The sequence below is a fragment of the Rhea pennata genome, chromosome 12 (assembly GCF_028389875.1).
Source record: "Rhea pennata isolate bPtePen1 chromosome 12, bPtePen1.pri, whole genome shotgun sequence".
Lineage (NCBI taxonomy): Eukaryota > Metazoa > Chordata > Aves > Rheiformes > Rheidae > Rhea > Rhea pennata.
This window is the reverse complement of record NC_084674.1, coordinates 2,985,117-3,001,621: the sequence shown is the minus strand read 5'-3', so window position 1 is coordinate 3,001,621 and position 16,505 is coordinate 2,985,117. Positions and strand designations below refer to the sequence as shown.

General features: G+C 44.5%; 1 protein-coding gene across 8 annotated transcripts in view; it reads left to right on the top strand.

Annotated features, from left to right (window-relative positions):
- The window catches only part of LOC134145559 (contactin-4), a 368,498-nt gene that overhangs the window by 222,338 nt on the left and 129,655 nt on the right, over positions 1-16,505 (top strand). For all 8 annotated transcript variants that reach the window (XM_062585142.1, XM_062585140.1, XM_062585137.1 and 5 more), the window contains 2 exons: positions 3,422-3,548; positions 5,141-5,316. In XM_062585142.1, the coding sequence (XP_062441126.1) occupies positions 3,422-3,548; positions 5,141-5,316 (303 nt within the window). The remainder of the gene's footprint in view (positions 1-3,421; positions 3,549-5,140; positions 5,317-16,505) is intronic.

Sequence of the window (16,505 nt, the reverse complement as noted above, 5' to 3'; positions counted from 1 at the left end):
TGGCGGCAGCGCGCGCGGGGCAGCAGGCGCCCACCTGAGCCTGCTGGCTTCCAGCTGCCCGAGCTGGGGGGACGCCAGGGCACACGCACTGTTCAAACTGTTTTAAAATTAATGTGACATTTTAAAAAGAAATTTTGTCCTATCAGCAGAAGCGAGACTAGCAGAATCTTCTTGTGAATTACCTGCTATCGCATTCTGTCCACCAGCATATCAGAAGGCATCACATACTGTGCTTAAACGATACTTTTATCATGAAATCTACTGAAATTTCCTGTACTGTGCATCTTACTGAAAGAAATACACTTCTGCAAGGAGACAGAACCTGAGCAGTAGTGAGTTTGTTTCAACTGACAGGGAATAAAAGCTGCTTTTTGGTAACCAATCTTGTTTGCAACTTGGCTTAAGCTCAGGGCAGCTCAGTGTTTGTTCTGGGTTCGCTCATCTCTGGCTTGAGCTCGTGAACTGTCACTCAGGAAAAAACCTGTCATTGTGCCAGTGTCTAAGCAGCTACCTTGTCTGAAAGAGAGCCTGATGAACACGGCGTGCTAAAAAGGAGGAGTGAAAACCCCCTAAGCTCAGGAAAGAGACTGCAACCGGCATCAGTGAGCTGCTAATAGTGTTCATCAGTAATACGCAAAAAGTGTGGTACTGTTGCTCCATGATTGCAAGCCCCTGACCGTTACTGCAATATAAATGAAGTTACTGCTTTTATAAAAAAAACGTTTGCAATTCATCTTGAGAAGTTGTAAGGATAGCAAGACTTTGCTCCCACAAAACCAAACACTCTGATATAGCAAAATGTATTTGCCTTTGCTGATGCTAAACATGTTAGATTTGTTTTATACTCAGCAACATTGTAAATTAGTTGAAAGTGCACTATTTATGGTATAGATACTTTTAGTTTTCTATCTATAAGAAGCTAGACGGCAGTTTGCTCTGTTTATTACTGAATATTTATTGTTCTTTGGATCAAATCCTCATCTGCTGTAAAGTACTGTGGTTGAAATGTTGTCACACACTGTTAAGTAGGATCTGGTCTGCAGTGATTTCAATCATGCATTAGACTGTAGCAGTAGGACTATACAGGCTGAAGATTAAATAGTTTTGACTTGCTTATCTTGGTTATACACAGGCAGCAATAAGAGAAAGAAGAAAGAGTAGGCACTCGGAATAATTTTATCTATGCACTGTTGCAAGATTTTTTCCTCCTCTTCTGTTCCACTTACATGCTGACAGCTGCTTTCAGAATTTCTCCCTGCCTTAACTAATGCCGTTTTCTTGAAAGCTAAGGAGTAGTCTCAGCAGTGCTTTTTTTCTTGTCGACTAATGGAAAAGACGCTTCTTGCCACATAAAAGCTGAGTGTTAACCAGGGTCGGTCGCAGGTTTAATGTAGGCAAAACAGTTTCATCTGGTGACCTTGCGCGAGCTGCTTTTGCATGAGGCTTTAGTTTAGGCAAATCAGTTAAGTTCATCTTTTTGCCTCTTTGTGACTATTGCTGCTTCCTTAGTTCTCTACCTTTTGCGTCAGAGGGGTTTTGTAGGCTGTGCCGTGCTGAGTAGCGGTGTGGCGGGCTGTGTTGGAGGGTGCTCCAAACACAGCTCCCGGGCAGCGCCCGCCGGGCCGGAGCGGCTGCCGCAGGGTGGGCGTCCGGCCGCAGCGCGGCAGGGTCAGGCCTTCCAGGGGCCCCGCGCAAGGAGCACCAGCAGCAGCTTCTGGGCTGCGCAGCTAGAAAACTGGAAGAATTAAAATGCATCTTAACTGTTTTGTTCTCAAACACTTTGGTGGAGTCCTTGGAGCTGTAATGTTTATGGGCTGCAATGGTTTCACGTGGAGAATGAGTGGGTCCAGCTGCTCAAGGAGTAAAGCAGCTCTGGGTCTCAGAACAAGTCAAGATAGACGGACTGATATCTCAATCCAGCCCTTCATGTTTTATGCTTCTTCTTATTATTGTTATTCTATTTTTCTGCCTGTATCAGTAAGTTGCACACAGGTATAATTTAAAGCTAGAGATTATGTGAAATGTGTTTTGAATAATAGATGAATCACAGCCAGATATCATTAACATATAATTAAAAATAAAGGTAAACATAGGTGCTAGGGCTATATGCTTAGGGTGCTATTTTGCAGGGATATGGGGGAGAGGGGGCGCCAGGGAGGTTGCACTCCTCCTGGCAGAGCCTCTCTGGAAAGGCTCGCTGGAGGAGGCAGACTTTCCCCCCGGGAGTCCAGAGCGATCGTGCTGCCTCCTGACGAAGGCGCCTGATTTCCCTGGCAGCCCCAGGACCTGAGGGCTGTTCACACTCGCTCCGTATAATGCCATGCCTAGGAAGTGAGTGCAAGTAGGTATGTGTATTTTAGTTGCTTTATCAATATCTTTTTAGGTCTGGGGGAAAAAAAATGACTTGGGATTCTTACGAGAAAGGGGTTTTGGTGAGTTTTTATGCTCCCTAGAGTCACAGGGGTCAGAAACACCATCTACTTAGACTTGCTCTTGCAATTTAAATTCTGCCGCTTCTGTGCTGGTTTCAGCCTCAGAGAGAAGATGCTGAAGGGGGCAGGAGATGAAAAATTAACCTGAATTTTTCCTTAAGTCTTTCCAAAGTTTCACATAAAGTTTTGGACGTAGCCACAGCTGCAGTCAGGAAGCCTTGCATGACTTGTACACAGCTGGTTCTCTGAACACCTAGAATATTTGCTAATAACCAGCTACAGATCCTGCTATTGTTGCTGTTACAAATTCTGTTGTTATTTACGGTTATGATAATACTATAATAGAAGACCAGAGTAATACAGGAAGTAATGTCATGTGAAGTAGCAGCTGTGTGCTTGGTATGGTGCAAGCCAAAGATGAGCAGAACTAGCCCTTGCTACAAAGCGGGAGGATGTAAAAGCGCTAACAGCAGTGCAAAACCAGCGGTTCCTTTGAAATGCTGATACTCCATTAAGGCTCGACGCTGTAAAAAGGTTTCAGTTCATTGACGGATAGCAGGGCCGGGAGAGTGGAGGAGTTTCACAGGAGCTGTAAATTCCAGTGGACTTCCAGCTCGTGTTATTGCGTTGCTGCGTTTAATAATGGCTTTTTAATTTACAGAGATAATATTTCAGTTTTTGAAGGTGAGACCAAGCGTTCTGATTTTAATTGAGCTATGTTATGAGAATAGGGTTGTGCCTGCTCCCACTCATTTGAACTTTATGTAAAATTTAAATCCATACTCTGTTTGGTGAACAAATATTTTAGTGAATGTTGAGCCCACGAAGTTCAATGGCTTTTGAAAAAACAGCTGACTTTTTAAAGAAAAGTGCAGTTACCGCATCTTTTCTATGATGAATAATGTACAGATTCTTCCTTTTAAACTTTTACAACTAGTATGTGGGGATTCCATCAAGTTTCTGTTACGTTTTTCCTCTCTTTCCCACAGATGACAACACACTGCATGGGCCGGTTTTCCTTCAGGAGCCAAACAGTGTGATCTTTCCGTTGGATTCCGAGGAAAAGAAAGTGAAGTTGAGCTGCCAAGTCAAAGGAAATCCCAAACCAACTATTGGGTTTGTTAACTGCTTTACTGTTCCTTAGTGTGATCTCTGCACTGCAGTAGTATCCTGCAAGACCCCTTTTGCCTGCATACTTGCCATACTATAAATCAGTGGTACCACTGGCATCTTTCATAATGCTGATACTGAATAAGAAAGGCATGGTGAGACCACCATGTACTGCAGTGCTCTTACAAAATTTTGACATGAGTTCAAAAAGGTTGAGTGGACTATAAATAGTCTTGGAGGTTTATTTATTTACTCCCAGGTGTTTCTTCCTGTCACTCTCTAAGTCTGCTGATCTCACTGGATAGAAAGCAGAGGAAGGAGAGGCAAGTAGAGCCCATAATTAATTCCCCCCTCAGTCATGTGGAGAGACTGTACATGAGCTGCATGTGGAGTAGAAAAGGGTTGGCAAGGCAGGGAAGGCATAGACCTACTTTAGGGTGAGCATAAAGTTATCAGCACATGCCATTTTGGCCTCCTTGGTTTTTAGTTATATTTAAAGCTGCAGTGCTACTATAATATTGGTAGAGCACCCATCAGTGCCACCCACAGTGAGGCTTGCAGATAGGTTACTTCATGCAGAAATGTTCCCTTCCTCCATATGTCTGTAGGTGCTTTTTTCACGTACAGACACGTTAACAGCACAGAATAGGCTCTGTCCGCAGACATGGAAAACTGTCCTCCTAAGCTCTCTCCTTTCCATAAATTTGGACAAAGCTCTTGATTGTTTTCAGCTTTATAAGCTGCTTTGAGATCCTTGGAAAAAAGATACTATGCTGTTGTGATGCTGCTGCTGTTACAGACATCCATTCTAGCAGATGTAAATAATTTAGACTGATTTTATTTTCTTCTGTGTCTTTCTCACTTTGATTACCAAAGTAAATGCCACTTTGAAACCGATTAGAGTCATAAGACCTCAACCCTCTTGCTGTCTTCTGACACTGCTAACTATTTAATGCAATAGACTATGTTGATTCAGGCACTCATGCAAACATATTCAAATTTTTTCTCTGTACTTTCTGATAAAGGGAACTGATCTGAGGCTGCAGCTCCCTTGCATGCTCCAACAAGGGCTGATAGGGATAACAGTTGCTGTAATTGGGGCAATATGGTGTTAGAAATTCTCAGTGCTCCGGTTTGTGAAATCATCTGCTATGAGTGAATTTTCTTAAATTTAAAAACAAACAGCCAGCTAAGGCAGGAGAGAAAAAGAAACCACTTTGGACTGGAGTGTTTTAAAGATTCTGTTTCTGGGACTTTCCCTTCCAAAATGATTAATTCCAAAGAGCAACAACACTAGCAACAACAATACAAGCATTAATCATATCAGGGACTAAAATATATGTCAAGGATATTGCTCTTTCAGTGAAATGGTAGAATGGTATTTCAGTCCTGTTCAGGAAACATGCATTTTCATGCTGTCTTTATGAAATAAGGAGTCAAAGCTGTTCTAGTTTATATATATATATATATATATATATATATATATGTATGTATGTATGTATACACACACACACACACACACTATGTGTTGTGTTTTCAAATATAAAAAAGTATCCATTAATACTAGCAGAATTTAACGTCGGTATTTTGTGCTATAGGTGGAAGTTAAATGGAACCGGTATTGACATCGGCATGGATTACCGCTACAGCGTGGTGGAAGGCAACCTGTTGATCAATAACCCCAATAAAACCCAAGATATTGGAACGTACCAATGTGTAGCAACAAACCCATTTGGAACAGTTGTTAGCAGAGAAGCAAAGCTTCAGTTTGCTTGTAAGTAACAACTACATCTCCACCTCAATTCCTGCAGCGTACTAGAAAAGCTTTAAGAGCAATTAGAAAACTATTCTGATTTGTTACATATCATTCTCTGAGCTGTTCATGGAGTTGAAAAAGCATCTTGATTTAGAGGGTAAATTTGAATGAGGAGAAGATGTCATGCTTTGTGATTATTTACCTGAAATGATATGGAGCATGCCATACAAGTATGTCTTATTTCTTGAGAAAGAGACCTCCTGGGAAAAGTACCTGGCAAATGGGATCTCACCATTGATTTTTCCCTTTGTTTGAGAATTAAAGCTTCAGAACATTTGAAGGAAGGTACTGTCTATAATGAGCAAATTCACGGTGACAGTTTTCATAACTCCTAAATTTCAGTACTTAGGTAGAAGTGTTTTCAGGTATGGATGACGTTTTTTAACTCCATGTGTAAAAGGGAAATTAGTAGCTGCATCATACTTACTTGGTTAAATTCACAGTTACAGCTTCTTGATGAGATAAGGAGAACAACATACGTAATTGTGGATGTAAATCAGCACTATGTGAAATTAGGAAAAGCAGTTTTGTGGTACAAGATAGGGTCCATGAGAATGGGCAAATGATAACCCAGGACCGTAAATCCTCTTTCTTGCCAGGTAGACGCAAAGGTGAAGGTAGAGAATAGATATACAGGCTTGTTTGTCCGTCGTATCTGTGACTTCTTTGTGGTGTGGTCCTGAGAGGGAATATGTGGTATTTTAGTAATTTCAGTAGAAAATGCTGTACTCTTTGCGTACAAGAGTTCAAGGAACATAGTTCCTGAACACGGATAAGCTACCAGTAAATGGGCAGCTAGGCTTTCTATAGAGTTTAATGAAAAATGTTTCTGACTGACTGACTGGTAAGAAGAGCTGATGTGTTCCAGGTACGAAAATAAAAAGGTAAAGATGCCAATAAATGCCGGGTTCACACAGTGCAGGAAGGTGATTTGTAATGAGAAATATTACTGTGAGGGAAGTCAAGTCCTCCATCTCCCTGAGTAGTTTACAATATATTATCAATTTGCTTATGACCTGCTTGTGTTTTTCTGTGGCTGAAGATGCATTTTCACTGTAGATGGGTAATGAACAGCTTCCTCAAGACCCATCTAATAACTCCAGATTTCAGTATGTCAAGGTGATTGCTTCATAAATATTGCTTTATTCTGCTTCTCTGAAGATCACCTGTATCACAGCAGGCCCAATCTTACAAATCACAGCCTTCTGCTATCTATGAGGCTAAGCCTTTGAAGCATCATTATTCAGCACTAAGCACTTCAACACCGCTTTTGCTATGGTCAAACTATTTACAAAAATCACATGTGTAAGGACAGGCTTGATACCAGCCAAATTCCAGCTACCTAGGCACTGGTAGCTAACTTAAAAATTCAGCTATAAAAGTAGAAGAGAAAATGCTGAGGTTACCAAATTCGGTTGCCAATGACTACCTGAGTGGAAATAATTGAACTTTTTTGCATGTTTAAATCATTATGCATTATTAGCCAGAACCCTACAAACACAGAGAATTCTGTGTAAAAAGTAAGAAGCCAGACCAAATTTCATCTTTGCTTCAAATACAGAACACTTATTGCATTCTGATTAATTTTTCTATCTTAATAAATAATGCCTCTATCAATAATCTTGACAGTTTTGTAGTTGACCAAATAAAAGTTTGATTTAACTGATTCTTCATTAAGAAGGCTGAATTCAGAAACAAAGTTTGCGGTTTTTTTAGTTAAAATAATGATGAAGGGAATTGATTTGTTTAGGTTATTAAACTTTATTTTAGATTAGTAAAACTGCATAATCAGATTAGAAGCATTAGGATAAATGAAAAGGCGTTAGCATTCGTCAAGCTAGGCTCTGTGCTTCCGCAAAACGGTAAGTCACTGTGAGTTGTATAGTGAAAGGGATTGCGCCCTGCATTATGAAGGCATCTGTTGTGATGAAGAACACAGGCTGGTTTATTACAAAAGCTTTGCCTCTAACAACCAATAAAAATGTGTGTCTGAACTAGTAGTGCTTGCTTTTCGACCTTTACAGCCAAGACATCCGGATGTAGTAGCACTATGTAATGTAATTAACTTGCCCGTAAGTGTTTTTATTTGCAACGTCACCAGGGTTGAGTAGGTTGTGTGCAAGTAACCTAAACTGCTGCCAGAAAAGGAGCCCTGCTGGCCCTTCGGAGAGCTCCGTTAAGGCAGTCTGCCCTCCGTTCCTCTCTCCGGCTTGTTTCCCTTTTATCGGGTCATTTTCCCTGGATTTACCCCCTTTGTCATTTCCCTGTCATTTACCCCCTTAGATGTCCAGAAAGATGCTGGCATTGCGTGTGCAAGCTCTGCCCGGCCTCCAGCTCTGGCAGGGCAGCTGTGGTCAACCCGTTGTTTTTCAGACTAATCTGTGTGCTGTGTGATTTATTTATTTTTACTGTCTCCTTTTTGTTTCCGAGGAAAGTTATTGCTTGTTCTTTGGAGACTGATGTCTGCTTTTTTGAGTTCTTCTTCTTTTTTTTTTTTTTTTTTTTTCCTCAGGGGTTAAATCCTGGAGCATCATTAAAATATGTTCACTCTTTTTTGAAGGGCTGTATTATTCTTCCCTAGCATTTCACTGAAGATTAAACTGTGATGTAGCCATTCAACCTCCTGTGGAGGTCAGAGAGGGTCAGCAAATTTAATCCCTGAAATATGTATTTAGGTTACACACTCATAATGATAGAAGTGCTAATATTTTCCTCCAGTATGTGCTTTGTGATACATCATTAACATTCAGAGTTTCTTTTCTTTTCGTTGCAATGCCAATTCTAGTTGTCTCTGAAATTGAACCTATTTTCAGAAAGTGAGGAACCTGCTCTGCCGCGGTAATAGAATACGGATGAATGATCCTCTGAACCCTGCACTTATACCGGTGCAGGCGCTCCGAAAATCAACACGCCGTAAACTCTGAGTATGGGTTCTAATTACAGCTTTCCAAAATGATATATGAAAACACAATAGGACGAGATTAAATTATGTGGGTTTTGTTTTGGGGGATGAGGCTTAGCTTGAGAATTTCATTTGCTAAGCATTAGTTTCTGTTCAGAAATAACACTGGAATCAATAGGAAGTTATGGCCCGGAAGAGGTGCAGCTCCTCTGCTGCAGTTTATGGCTGTTCCCACCCATTCAGACACGGGCTTAAACCTATTTACTATGGCCCGGATCCTGCTTCCGTTCGAGTCAGAGATAAAACTTCCATTGATTTTTAGTGGCACCACGGCTGGGCCTTGCCTAGCAGGAAGTGATGGATTTACAAGTTATTCAGCTTGCTCAGCTCCCGTTTTTTCTGGCTTGGCTCGGAGGCGCTGAGGAGCCGGCTCCTCCAGCGTGGGAGGGAGGGTGCTTCATCCCGGGGCAGCGCAGGACGCTGCCGGCAGAATAAAGTTCACCTGGAGCAGAATGCCCCTTAATGCATGTCCTTGCTAAATTATTTCTACTGACTCTAAAATTATATATAAGATGGAATGTAGGTGCTGAAGGTTGTGCTTAACCCACATCTCTGTAAACATAAAATCACAAAAGAGAGGATTTGGAAAGACATTGAGAATTGATCTCATCGTCCCGTATTTGAGGCTGCATCGGTGCCCACCCTTAGTGGACCGTTCTGCCTACCAAGGCAGAAAAAAACAAGGAAAATGAAAACCAAGAAAAGGGAAGAAAACATGTTTACAGAAGAAACCTTGCAGGTCTATGGGGCTGCTGAAGGTGCATTTTAAGTTTACTATTTTTTTTTTTTTTACTCAAGCATAGTGATTAAAAAAAAAAAAAAGAGTCCTGTGATGCCTGTTTGGCCTGGAGATTGCCCATTGGAGATTGCCCAAAACAGCTCCTCTGCAGCCCCTGTCAGAATGCTCACGGGCTTTGAAGGAACAAGAGCTGTGCTCCTCGAGACGGAAGGGTTCACCCGCAGCGCAGCTGCAGGCGCGCAGCGGGGGCCGGGGGCCTGGCCCCGGTCGTGGCCGTGGCCGTGGGGTTGTCTTTGCGGCGCTGCAGTGGGGACATGCAGGTCACCTCTGAAGTGTGTTGGAAGCCCTCACCCAGCCTTGGAGAAAGACTCACAGCTTTGCGGCGGGAGGTGGTTGCGTGCGTTAGCTCGCGCCGGCGCCTTGGCCGTTCGTTGTCCCCGTCGCCCCAGCAGCTTGCAGGCCAGGGGCCGGGCGACGACGGGGAGCCAGGCTCGTGGTGGCGCAGGCTCGGCGAGCGGGGCCGGGAGCGGGCGCCGGGCTGGGGGCCGTAGGCTGAGCCCTCCGACAGACTTCCCGAGAGCACCTTGCACCGGACTGTGCAGTAGTGTCTTTTAAAAATTCGATTAAAATTGGCTAAGAAGTAATAGGTGACACAGTGTAACGTATACACCATGCGTGCGAAGTGTAAGAATCGGGTCGTAAAGGATGGGCTCTGTTTGGGAACAGGTCAGGGTAGCAGGGAAAAGAAAGAGTAAAAGTGGGGTATTTTATAAGTACAAATAGGTATAATTAGGAGACCTCCTTTCTTGCAGCGCTCCGTGAGGTCACCTCATGCTCACACCAGGGCTCCGGTTAGAAGTGGTAGAAGGGGCTAACGCTGGAGTAACCCCAGGCTTCTCGTTGCAGAGCTCAGCAGTCCCTGTCCCTCCTGCACCGGAGCTTGTTCGCTCTCCCGTGGCTCTTTTTCCCATCCTGTCCCAGATCCTCTGTCATTCGCGCTCTCCCGTCTCCAGTTCTCCCAACCTCCCCCGAGCTCCAGCACTCTCAATTCTTGCTCCACACCTTGCCTTAGGACCCTCCCAGCCATATTTTCCACATAGATTCCACGATGACCAAATCCGTATTTCCCTTAACAAAAAAGAAATAAAACTTATCATCCTGGCTTGCCATAAAGACTAACTAGTGTCTATAAAGCTTTTTGCAGATGAAAAAATTACTCTACTTGAGAATGCTAAGTGTCAGCATTTCCCATCTTAGCCCGGGCTTTGCATCTTTCAAATGCTTGCTGGTCTTTGAATGAACAAAATAAGGTTTCCATTATAATGTAGTCTCTGTTTTAAAATTGATTACAGAATACAATTTCAATGTTTGGATCAGTTTGCTGTGCTTAATCTGGGTCATGCCAAACCCAACATCTTATCTTCCCTGCTCACTCAACTCGCACTGCTGGAACGTGAGATGGTTCTTCTGCAGCAGCCCTTTCGCTTCAGGCGATACAAATCACGCCGCTGGGCACCAGCCCCTCGGCCTTGGCTCAGGACACCTGGGCACGAAGAGGCAGGAAACCTGGGGCAGCTTTTGGAGCTGGGGACAGAGCTCTCCCTCCCGGGCGGCGGCAGAGCCCAGAGGACAGGAGCCTGCCCCATCGCATGCGCTGCTCTGGCTCTTCTCCTGCCACCACAGCAGGGTGGCAGGTGGGGAGGGAAACAGCAGCCAGCAAAGACGTGAACTGAAGGAGCAAGAATGTCCTAAGGGTTGTGGAGCAGCCCAGTGGCGAAAGGGTTGGGATGAGTCAGGAGAGCACCTAGAATTGTGCTTTAGTTAAGGTAACAAGCAATCATAGCTCTTCCCAAGTGGCACAGTGCTCTGCCGCAGGGTTGGGGATCATAAGTCTGTGGTTTGCTTTAGAAGGGGGTATTTTTCTTTCTTTTTTTCCTTTTTAACTTCCTAAAAGTTGGCAGCTGTGAGCAGGTGTGATTTTGGTCTCATTTTTGCGTAGGTCTCCAGATCTTGTCCTCTGGAACAGGTCTTTCCCTTCTTCTGGAAGAGCGATGGACTAGCATTTTCTGGCCAGACCTTGTTTTAGTTACAAGTTTAGCAGTAAATTACACATAAATATTCTTATATATATTGGTTAATAGTTTTTTTATTGTTTAGCCTGTGATTCTATTTTACTAGTCTGTTGGCTTGCTGTGTATTTAGCTTTTCAGCACTGATTCTCGCATGTAATGAAGTTTTTCGAGCCAGCTAGTCTCCTTTTGGTGGATGCAGCCTGTGCTGGGGATACTTGTGCCAGCGATTGAACTTTGAGTACCAACAAACATATTCATACTATTTGTGACTTGGTTGTGGGCATACATTAAAACGTAGATGCAGGTATTAAATACACATCTGAAGATCGTTTCTGGATCTGGTGGAATATTTATCATTGTGCTCCCCATGCAGAAACTCTTCCTAGGCTTGGCTGAAAATGTTTTGTAAAGCTATGTTTTCTGAAAGTCTTTTCTTCGCAGACAGCAGGAGACACAATTTCTTGAGATCTGTGTTTGATAAGACTTTGTATTTTAAATGTTAGTGCAATCTGAGGTTTTATTTGAAAGAAATCACTGTCCTGGAGTTTCCTTGGACTCTATAATTTAACAGCTCCATTCTAATGCTGTAGGCATTTTCTGCAGTTGGCAAAATGATCTTGCGATATCCGGGGGCCTTGAGGCAGCATTTTTCAGACCTTAGGAGGGAGGACGCTCAGACCAAAGGGAGCGGTTGCCAGAAGATGCTGGAGGGGCAGCAGCAGGAAACAGGCTTAGCCATTTCCCGCGGAAGCCCTGGGGCGCCGGGAGCCGAGATGAGATGGAGTGAAAGGAGGTAGGCTGCCTGCTCCCGCCACCGGCCCCGCGTCGCCTGGACGCCCCCGTCTACGGGCAAAACGCAGCTCAAACTGTTCTCCTGTGTTTGAAGATTAAACTGTGCCTGGAAGGAAGGGTTTGGAGGTTGCCTTGCCTGAGCTGGTGACACAGGGCAGCATCCACACAGCTACCTTTTATAAATTTGCTCTTGAATTGTTCAGATCATTAATATAAATGTTAATTTTTTTCTTTTTTCCTTTTTTCCCACTTTTTCTTTTTTTTTTTTTTTTAAAAAAAACATGGACATTTTTAACTGCAGGAAATCAAACTACTGTTTTGGCAAACTGTTTCTCCCTACACTATTAAAGGAATTTGTTTTATAGAAATGTTTCTGTGAAAATAATTGTTATGCATGAATTAGCAGATAGGACTCAGCACTGTGCAGTGCAAATGGCAGCAGAAAATACAATAATAATGTGCTTGTAATGAGAATACTTTGGGGCTTTGACCTACCATCCCAGAATAATTTCACTATGATGGTAGAAGAAGATTACTCCCGACATTATACTGAAAAGGATTTTTTTTTCAATATTCCCATTGCTGGAGTGATTCCTGCCATATCTTGTACCAGAGCAAATCCCATAATTTTTGCTATTAGTTGCTAAGAAACAAATTATAATTGCTGCTCAGATTCCTTACTGTTGTACCTCTTATTGCCCTGAAGTGCATTCATTTTCTTTTTGAAGATTAAATGATCAGTGAAGTAATTCTTTCAAGAACAATTAATAATGAAAACATTTTCAGAAAACCAACAGAGTATCTGCATTTTCTTGACTAAACAAACAAGCACACCAACAATCGCATTGATTGATCAATGAATTGATGCAGTTTTCTTAAGCTGAATGAAGCATTTGGGACACAAATTAAATCATTTCCACAGTGATTACTTGTGTCTGAGTGTTGAGAAAAGACGAAGGCAAAAAAAAAAAACCACTCAGAAATTAGGAGATGGAGGGTTTGGACTTTTCCCCTATCAAGACGCATATTACATCTGGCTGTTTCAGGGCATCTGCCTCCAGGGTGAGAGCTTCTCCCTTTGCCCTGCGCTGAACGGGGGGCTCAGCCCTCGGTGTTGCCGTGCAAGAGCCGCCGGGGATGGCGCCGAGCAGCCGGTCCTGCAGCGAGGTGCCCAGGCCTCTGCCCTCGGGCCGGCGTTCGCCCACGGGTTGAAATGCTGTCCGTTGAGTGTATTTCCTGCTCAAGTATCTGTTGCGCTTTTCTGCAGCCCTGGCTTCAAATCTACAGGTCTTCCCATAGGTTGATTTGCTTTCTCCTGGCGCTTTCTTCGGAGCACTGCCTCCCGCGCAGGAGCTCACAACCCGCACCCCGCTAACGGCTCTCGTTTGTGGGTACCCAGCACCCGTGAATCTGCCTTGCTGAGCCTAGGCTCTACAAAAATGAGTTTTTTTAAAGGAAGTTGCTTGCTTTCCCCTACAAACCCAAAAATGTCTTCTGCTTTTTCCTTCAAATTTCACTGGACCCTGCATGCCCTAGGCGTGGGGTTTCGCCGTGGGGCTGGCTGCACAGCACCAACGGTACAGCGCCATGGAGGGCTCGTGCCTGCGATTTCTCTGGTGACCTTCATGTTTCAGTTTCCCGGAAGACCCTAAAAAACCTACTATAAAGTCTCCCAGATACACTGGATGTTTTTTCTAAATTTTGTGTCCTGTAAATAAATCCATTTTCCTAGAGTCTCTGCTAAGAGAGATTCCCTAAACTTTTCATCCTTCCTAAAGGGGGAGTTGCTCCGTAGCTCCCAAAGCCCTGCAGAAACGGCACAGAGATGTTGCTGAGCTTTCTCACCCACCTCCATCCGCTGGGGGGGCCACCTCGCTCTGGTCTTCCTCCGGTCACTCTGAACAGGCCGTGATGTGCCAACCGCCCCATTTTCTTCCATGCAGCCTTCTACCAACAAGCTGTCAAGTCACACCTAGGAAGAGTAGAGGCAAAAGCTGTTTGTGGTGTCGCTGCTTCTGCAAAGTTGCAATGTCGCTGTTGTCTAGGCTGTCAGATAAGGGTTGGGGCTAGTTATGCCAGATATGGCTCAAGATTGTCTCTTCCTGCATGTGTTTGAGTAGAGTCTCTGTTTCCCCCTCTAGGATCCTTTAAAAGAAAAATATCATTTCTGTCAGCATCGCCCAAAGGTCTTATCCAAAATCAGACAATCATACTGTTTGGTCTCACAGGAATTGGGACTGATGTGATGCAGGGTATGTCCTTTAATAAGAGAACAAGCAGGTTTGTTTGAATTTTTATACCTGCAGGTGTTTCCAGATGTTCCTCTCCTTTGGTAATACCTTGACTGGGCTTTGCAGAGTGCAGTCGTCACTGCTCAGGAATCGGCTCACCGCCTCCGCACCTTTGCCACACAGTCTCTCATGGCTGCAAAACTAGGTTAAGCCACATGCAGCTGCTTTTTTTTTTTTTTTTTTTTTTTTTTTTTTGGGGGGGGATGAGCAGGACCAATATTTAACCTACTTTAATCTGTGATGGCCTTAACCTACAAAGAACAGAGACGTAGGATTTGTATCCGGTGCGTTCCCACCCAAGGGTGATTGATAAGGTGCATAGATTATTACTTCAGACGGTGGCAGGCTACTTGTAAAGAATCTGCAGGCACACACGCATGCCCCAACAGCTAGTAATCTTGCAAGCCTGCACCGGTGTTTAGGAAATGTGTTTCAGTTTCTGTCACGCAGAATCGCTGCTGTTGAAAGCGGAGGGCAGCTCCCTGGCCGCGGGACAGCTGCCGTCGGCGTCCCCTGCGTCACGGGCACTGAGCTGGCACCACCATTCTGCTTGAATTAAAAACCTTGAGATAACAGTAGTGCACAGGCACATCGTCTCTTTCGATACTACCTTGAATATGCACAGTAAGCGGTAACATACAATGATAATATATTCTTTTCTGGGTATGTAGGGGCTGGATCTTTAAGAGCTAAACACCGCTGTAGGCAGGTCCAGTGAGGCTAACCAAGCAACCCGTGCGTAGCGTGCAAATGTAGAAGCACCTCACATTATATAGCAGCTCTGAAAATTTAGCCGTAACTGCCTTTCTGCTGGGCCTCAGGAGAAGGTCTGGCGACGGTGGGAGGCAGGCACGGCATGGGTGGTGGTGCTGCTCCCTTGCACGGCTGCTTTCCTGTGCCGTGATCCTGGGGAATTGCCTCCAACAGACAGCACGTCGTCTGGGGGCTGCCCGTCTCCAGCTTGATCCCTTTAGCAAATGAATTTACTTGACAAGGATGAGAGGAAGCTGTGGGACAGAGAACAGCTGTGGGACAGAGGTGACATGCTGCTTAAGCTTGGCATGCATAGGTTAACTAAAACATTAGTCATCTTGCTGTTAACTAAAAATAGCCACCATTATTGCCACCAGTAGGACAGCAGCTCTGGAAGAGTTTCTTTTTTCTTTTTTCTTTTTTTTTTTTTTTTTTTTTTAACTAAGCCACAAGATGATAATGAAAGTATGTGAACAAGTCTCCTGCCTGAAGTTAGATTTAGAGGAACCAAGACTACAATTAAGATGTGATTGAGAGAGGCTGTGATGACAATTAATAAGAAATGCAATGGCTTGTGGAGTCTTTGAGAGGTGTTTTGTGTCCTGTGAGATCCAGGAACCAATTACCCGGTTGTCACCGGTCCTGTGGCCTCTCCTGGGAGACACCGGCCTGCAGAGCGAGCTGCCCAGCTGCGTGCTAAGCACGTTCCCGCTGAGCAGGGCCCGGAAAAAAAGCACTGCCCGCCAGCAGAGTAACCTGTTTAGAGTGGACATAGTAATGCTTAATTGCTGAAGCGCCGGCTCTGCTGATGCTTCATCCGAAACCTGGGAGCGGCTGGGAAGCCGGCGCGTCGCAGCTCCCGCGCGAGGCTCGCGCGCCCCTGCAGGCCGGCTGCCTGCGTTCGCTCGTCTGCGCTGGCTGCTGGGCAGAGGAGTCCCCAGCTTGTTTGTGCTGTGCAAGGGAAGAGCGGATTAGAGGCTTCCCTTGCTGTGGGGGCAGGCTTCAGGCTTTCTCTGTGCGTCGACAGAAGTTCTGCAGCTGGCTTGGCGTCCTGATGGTGCTGAACTTTGTGAAGTGAAGAAAGGCAAATCGCGTAAGGAAGGCGAGCAGCAGGGAGGATGCAGTTTACAGTATCCGTGTATGTGGGCTTCGATAGCTGGTGCAATGTGGATGTTACAGTATCCTTTTCTTTGCTGTCATGTGGTGTTTACCACGTATTTGATAACTGTTGATGAGTGTAAGGTCCCACCTGTATTTGGGGTGTGTTAAACATGCAGAAGTACGGGCAGTGGCTTCAGTAGGCTCTGAGCTGGGCTCGGTTGCTGGCTTCAGCTGAACACTTCGTTGGACTGAGCTGACCCCAGTGGCGTGGAGGGCTGCTTGCAAAGCTGTGCTGTTAGTGAAATCTCGTTCCAGTCTTGAGTAAATTATCTTTGTGCTAAATTATGGCAAGGTGTTATGAAAAAGTCGTATTGAGATGAGAATGAAATAAAAGGAATGACTTCTCATTTTTTCTGATGTTTCTGAATGAAGCACTA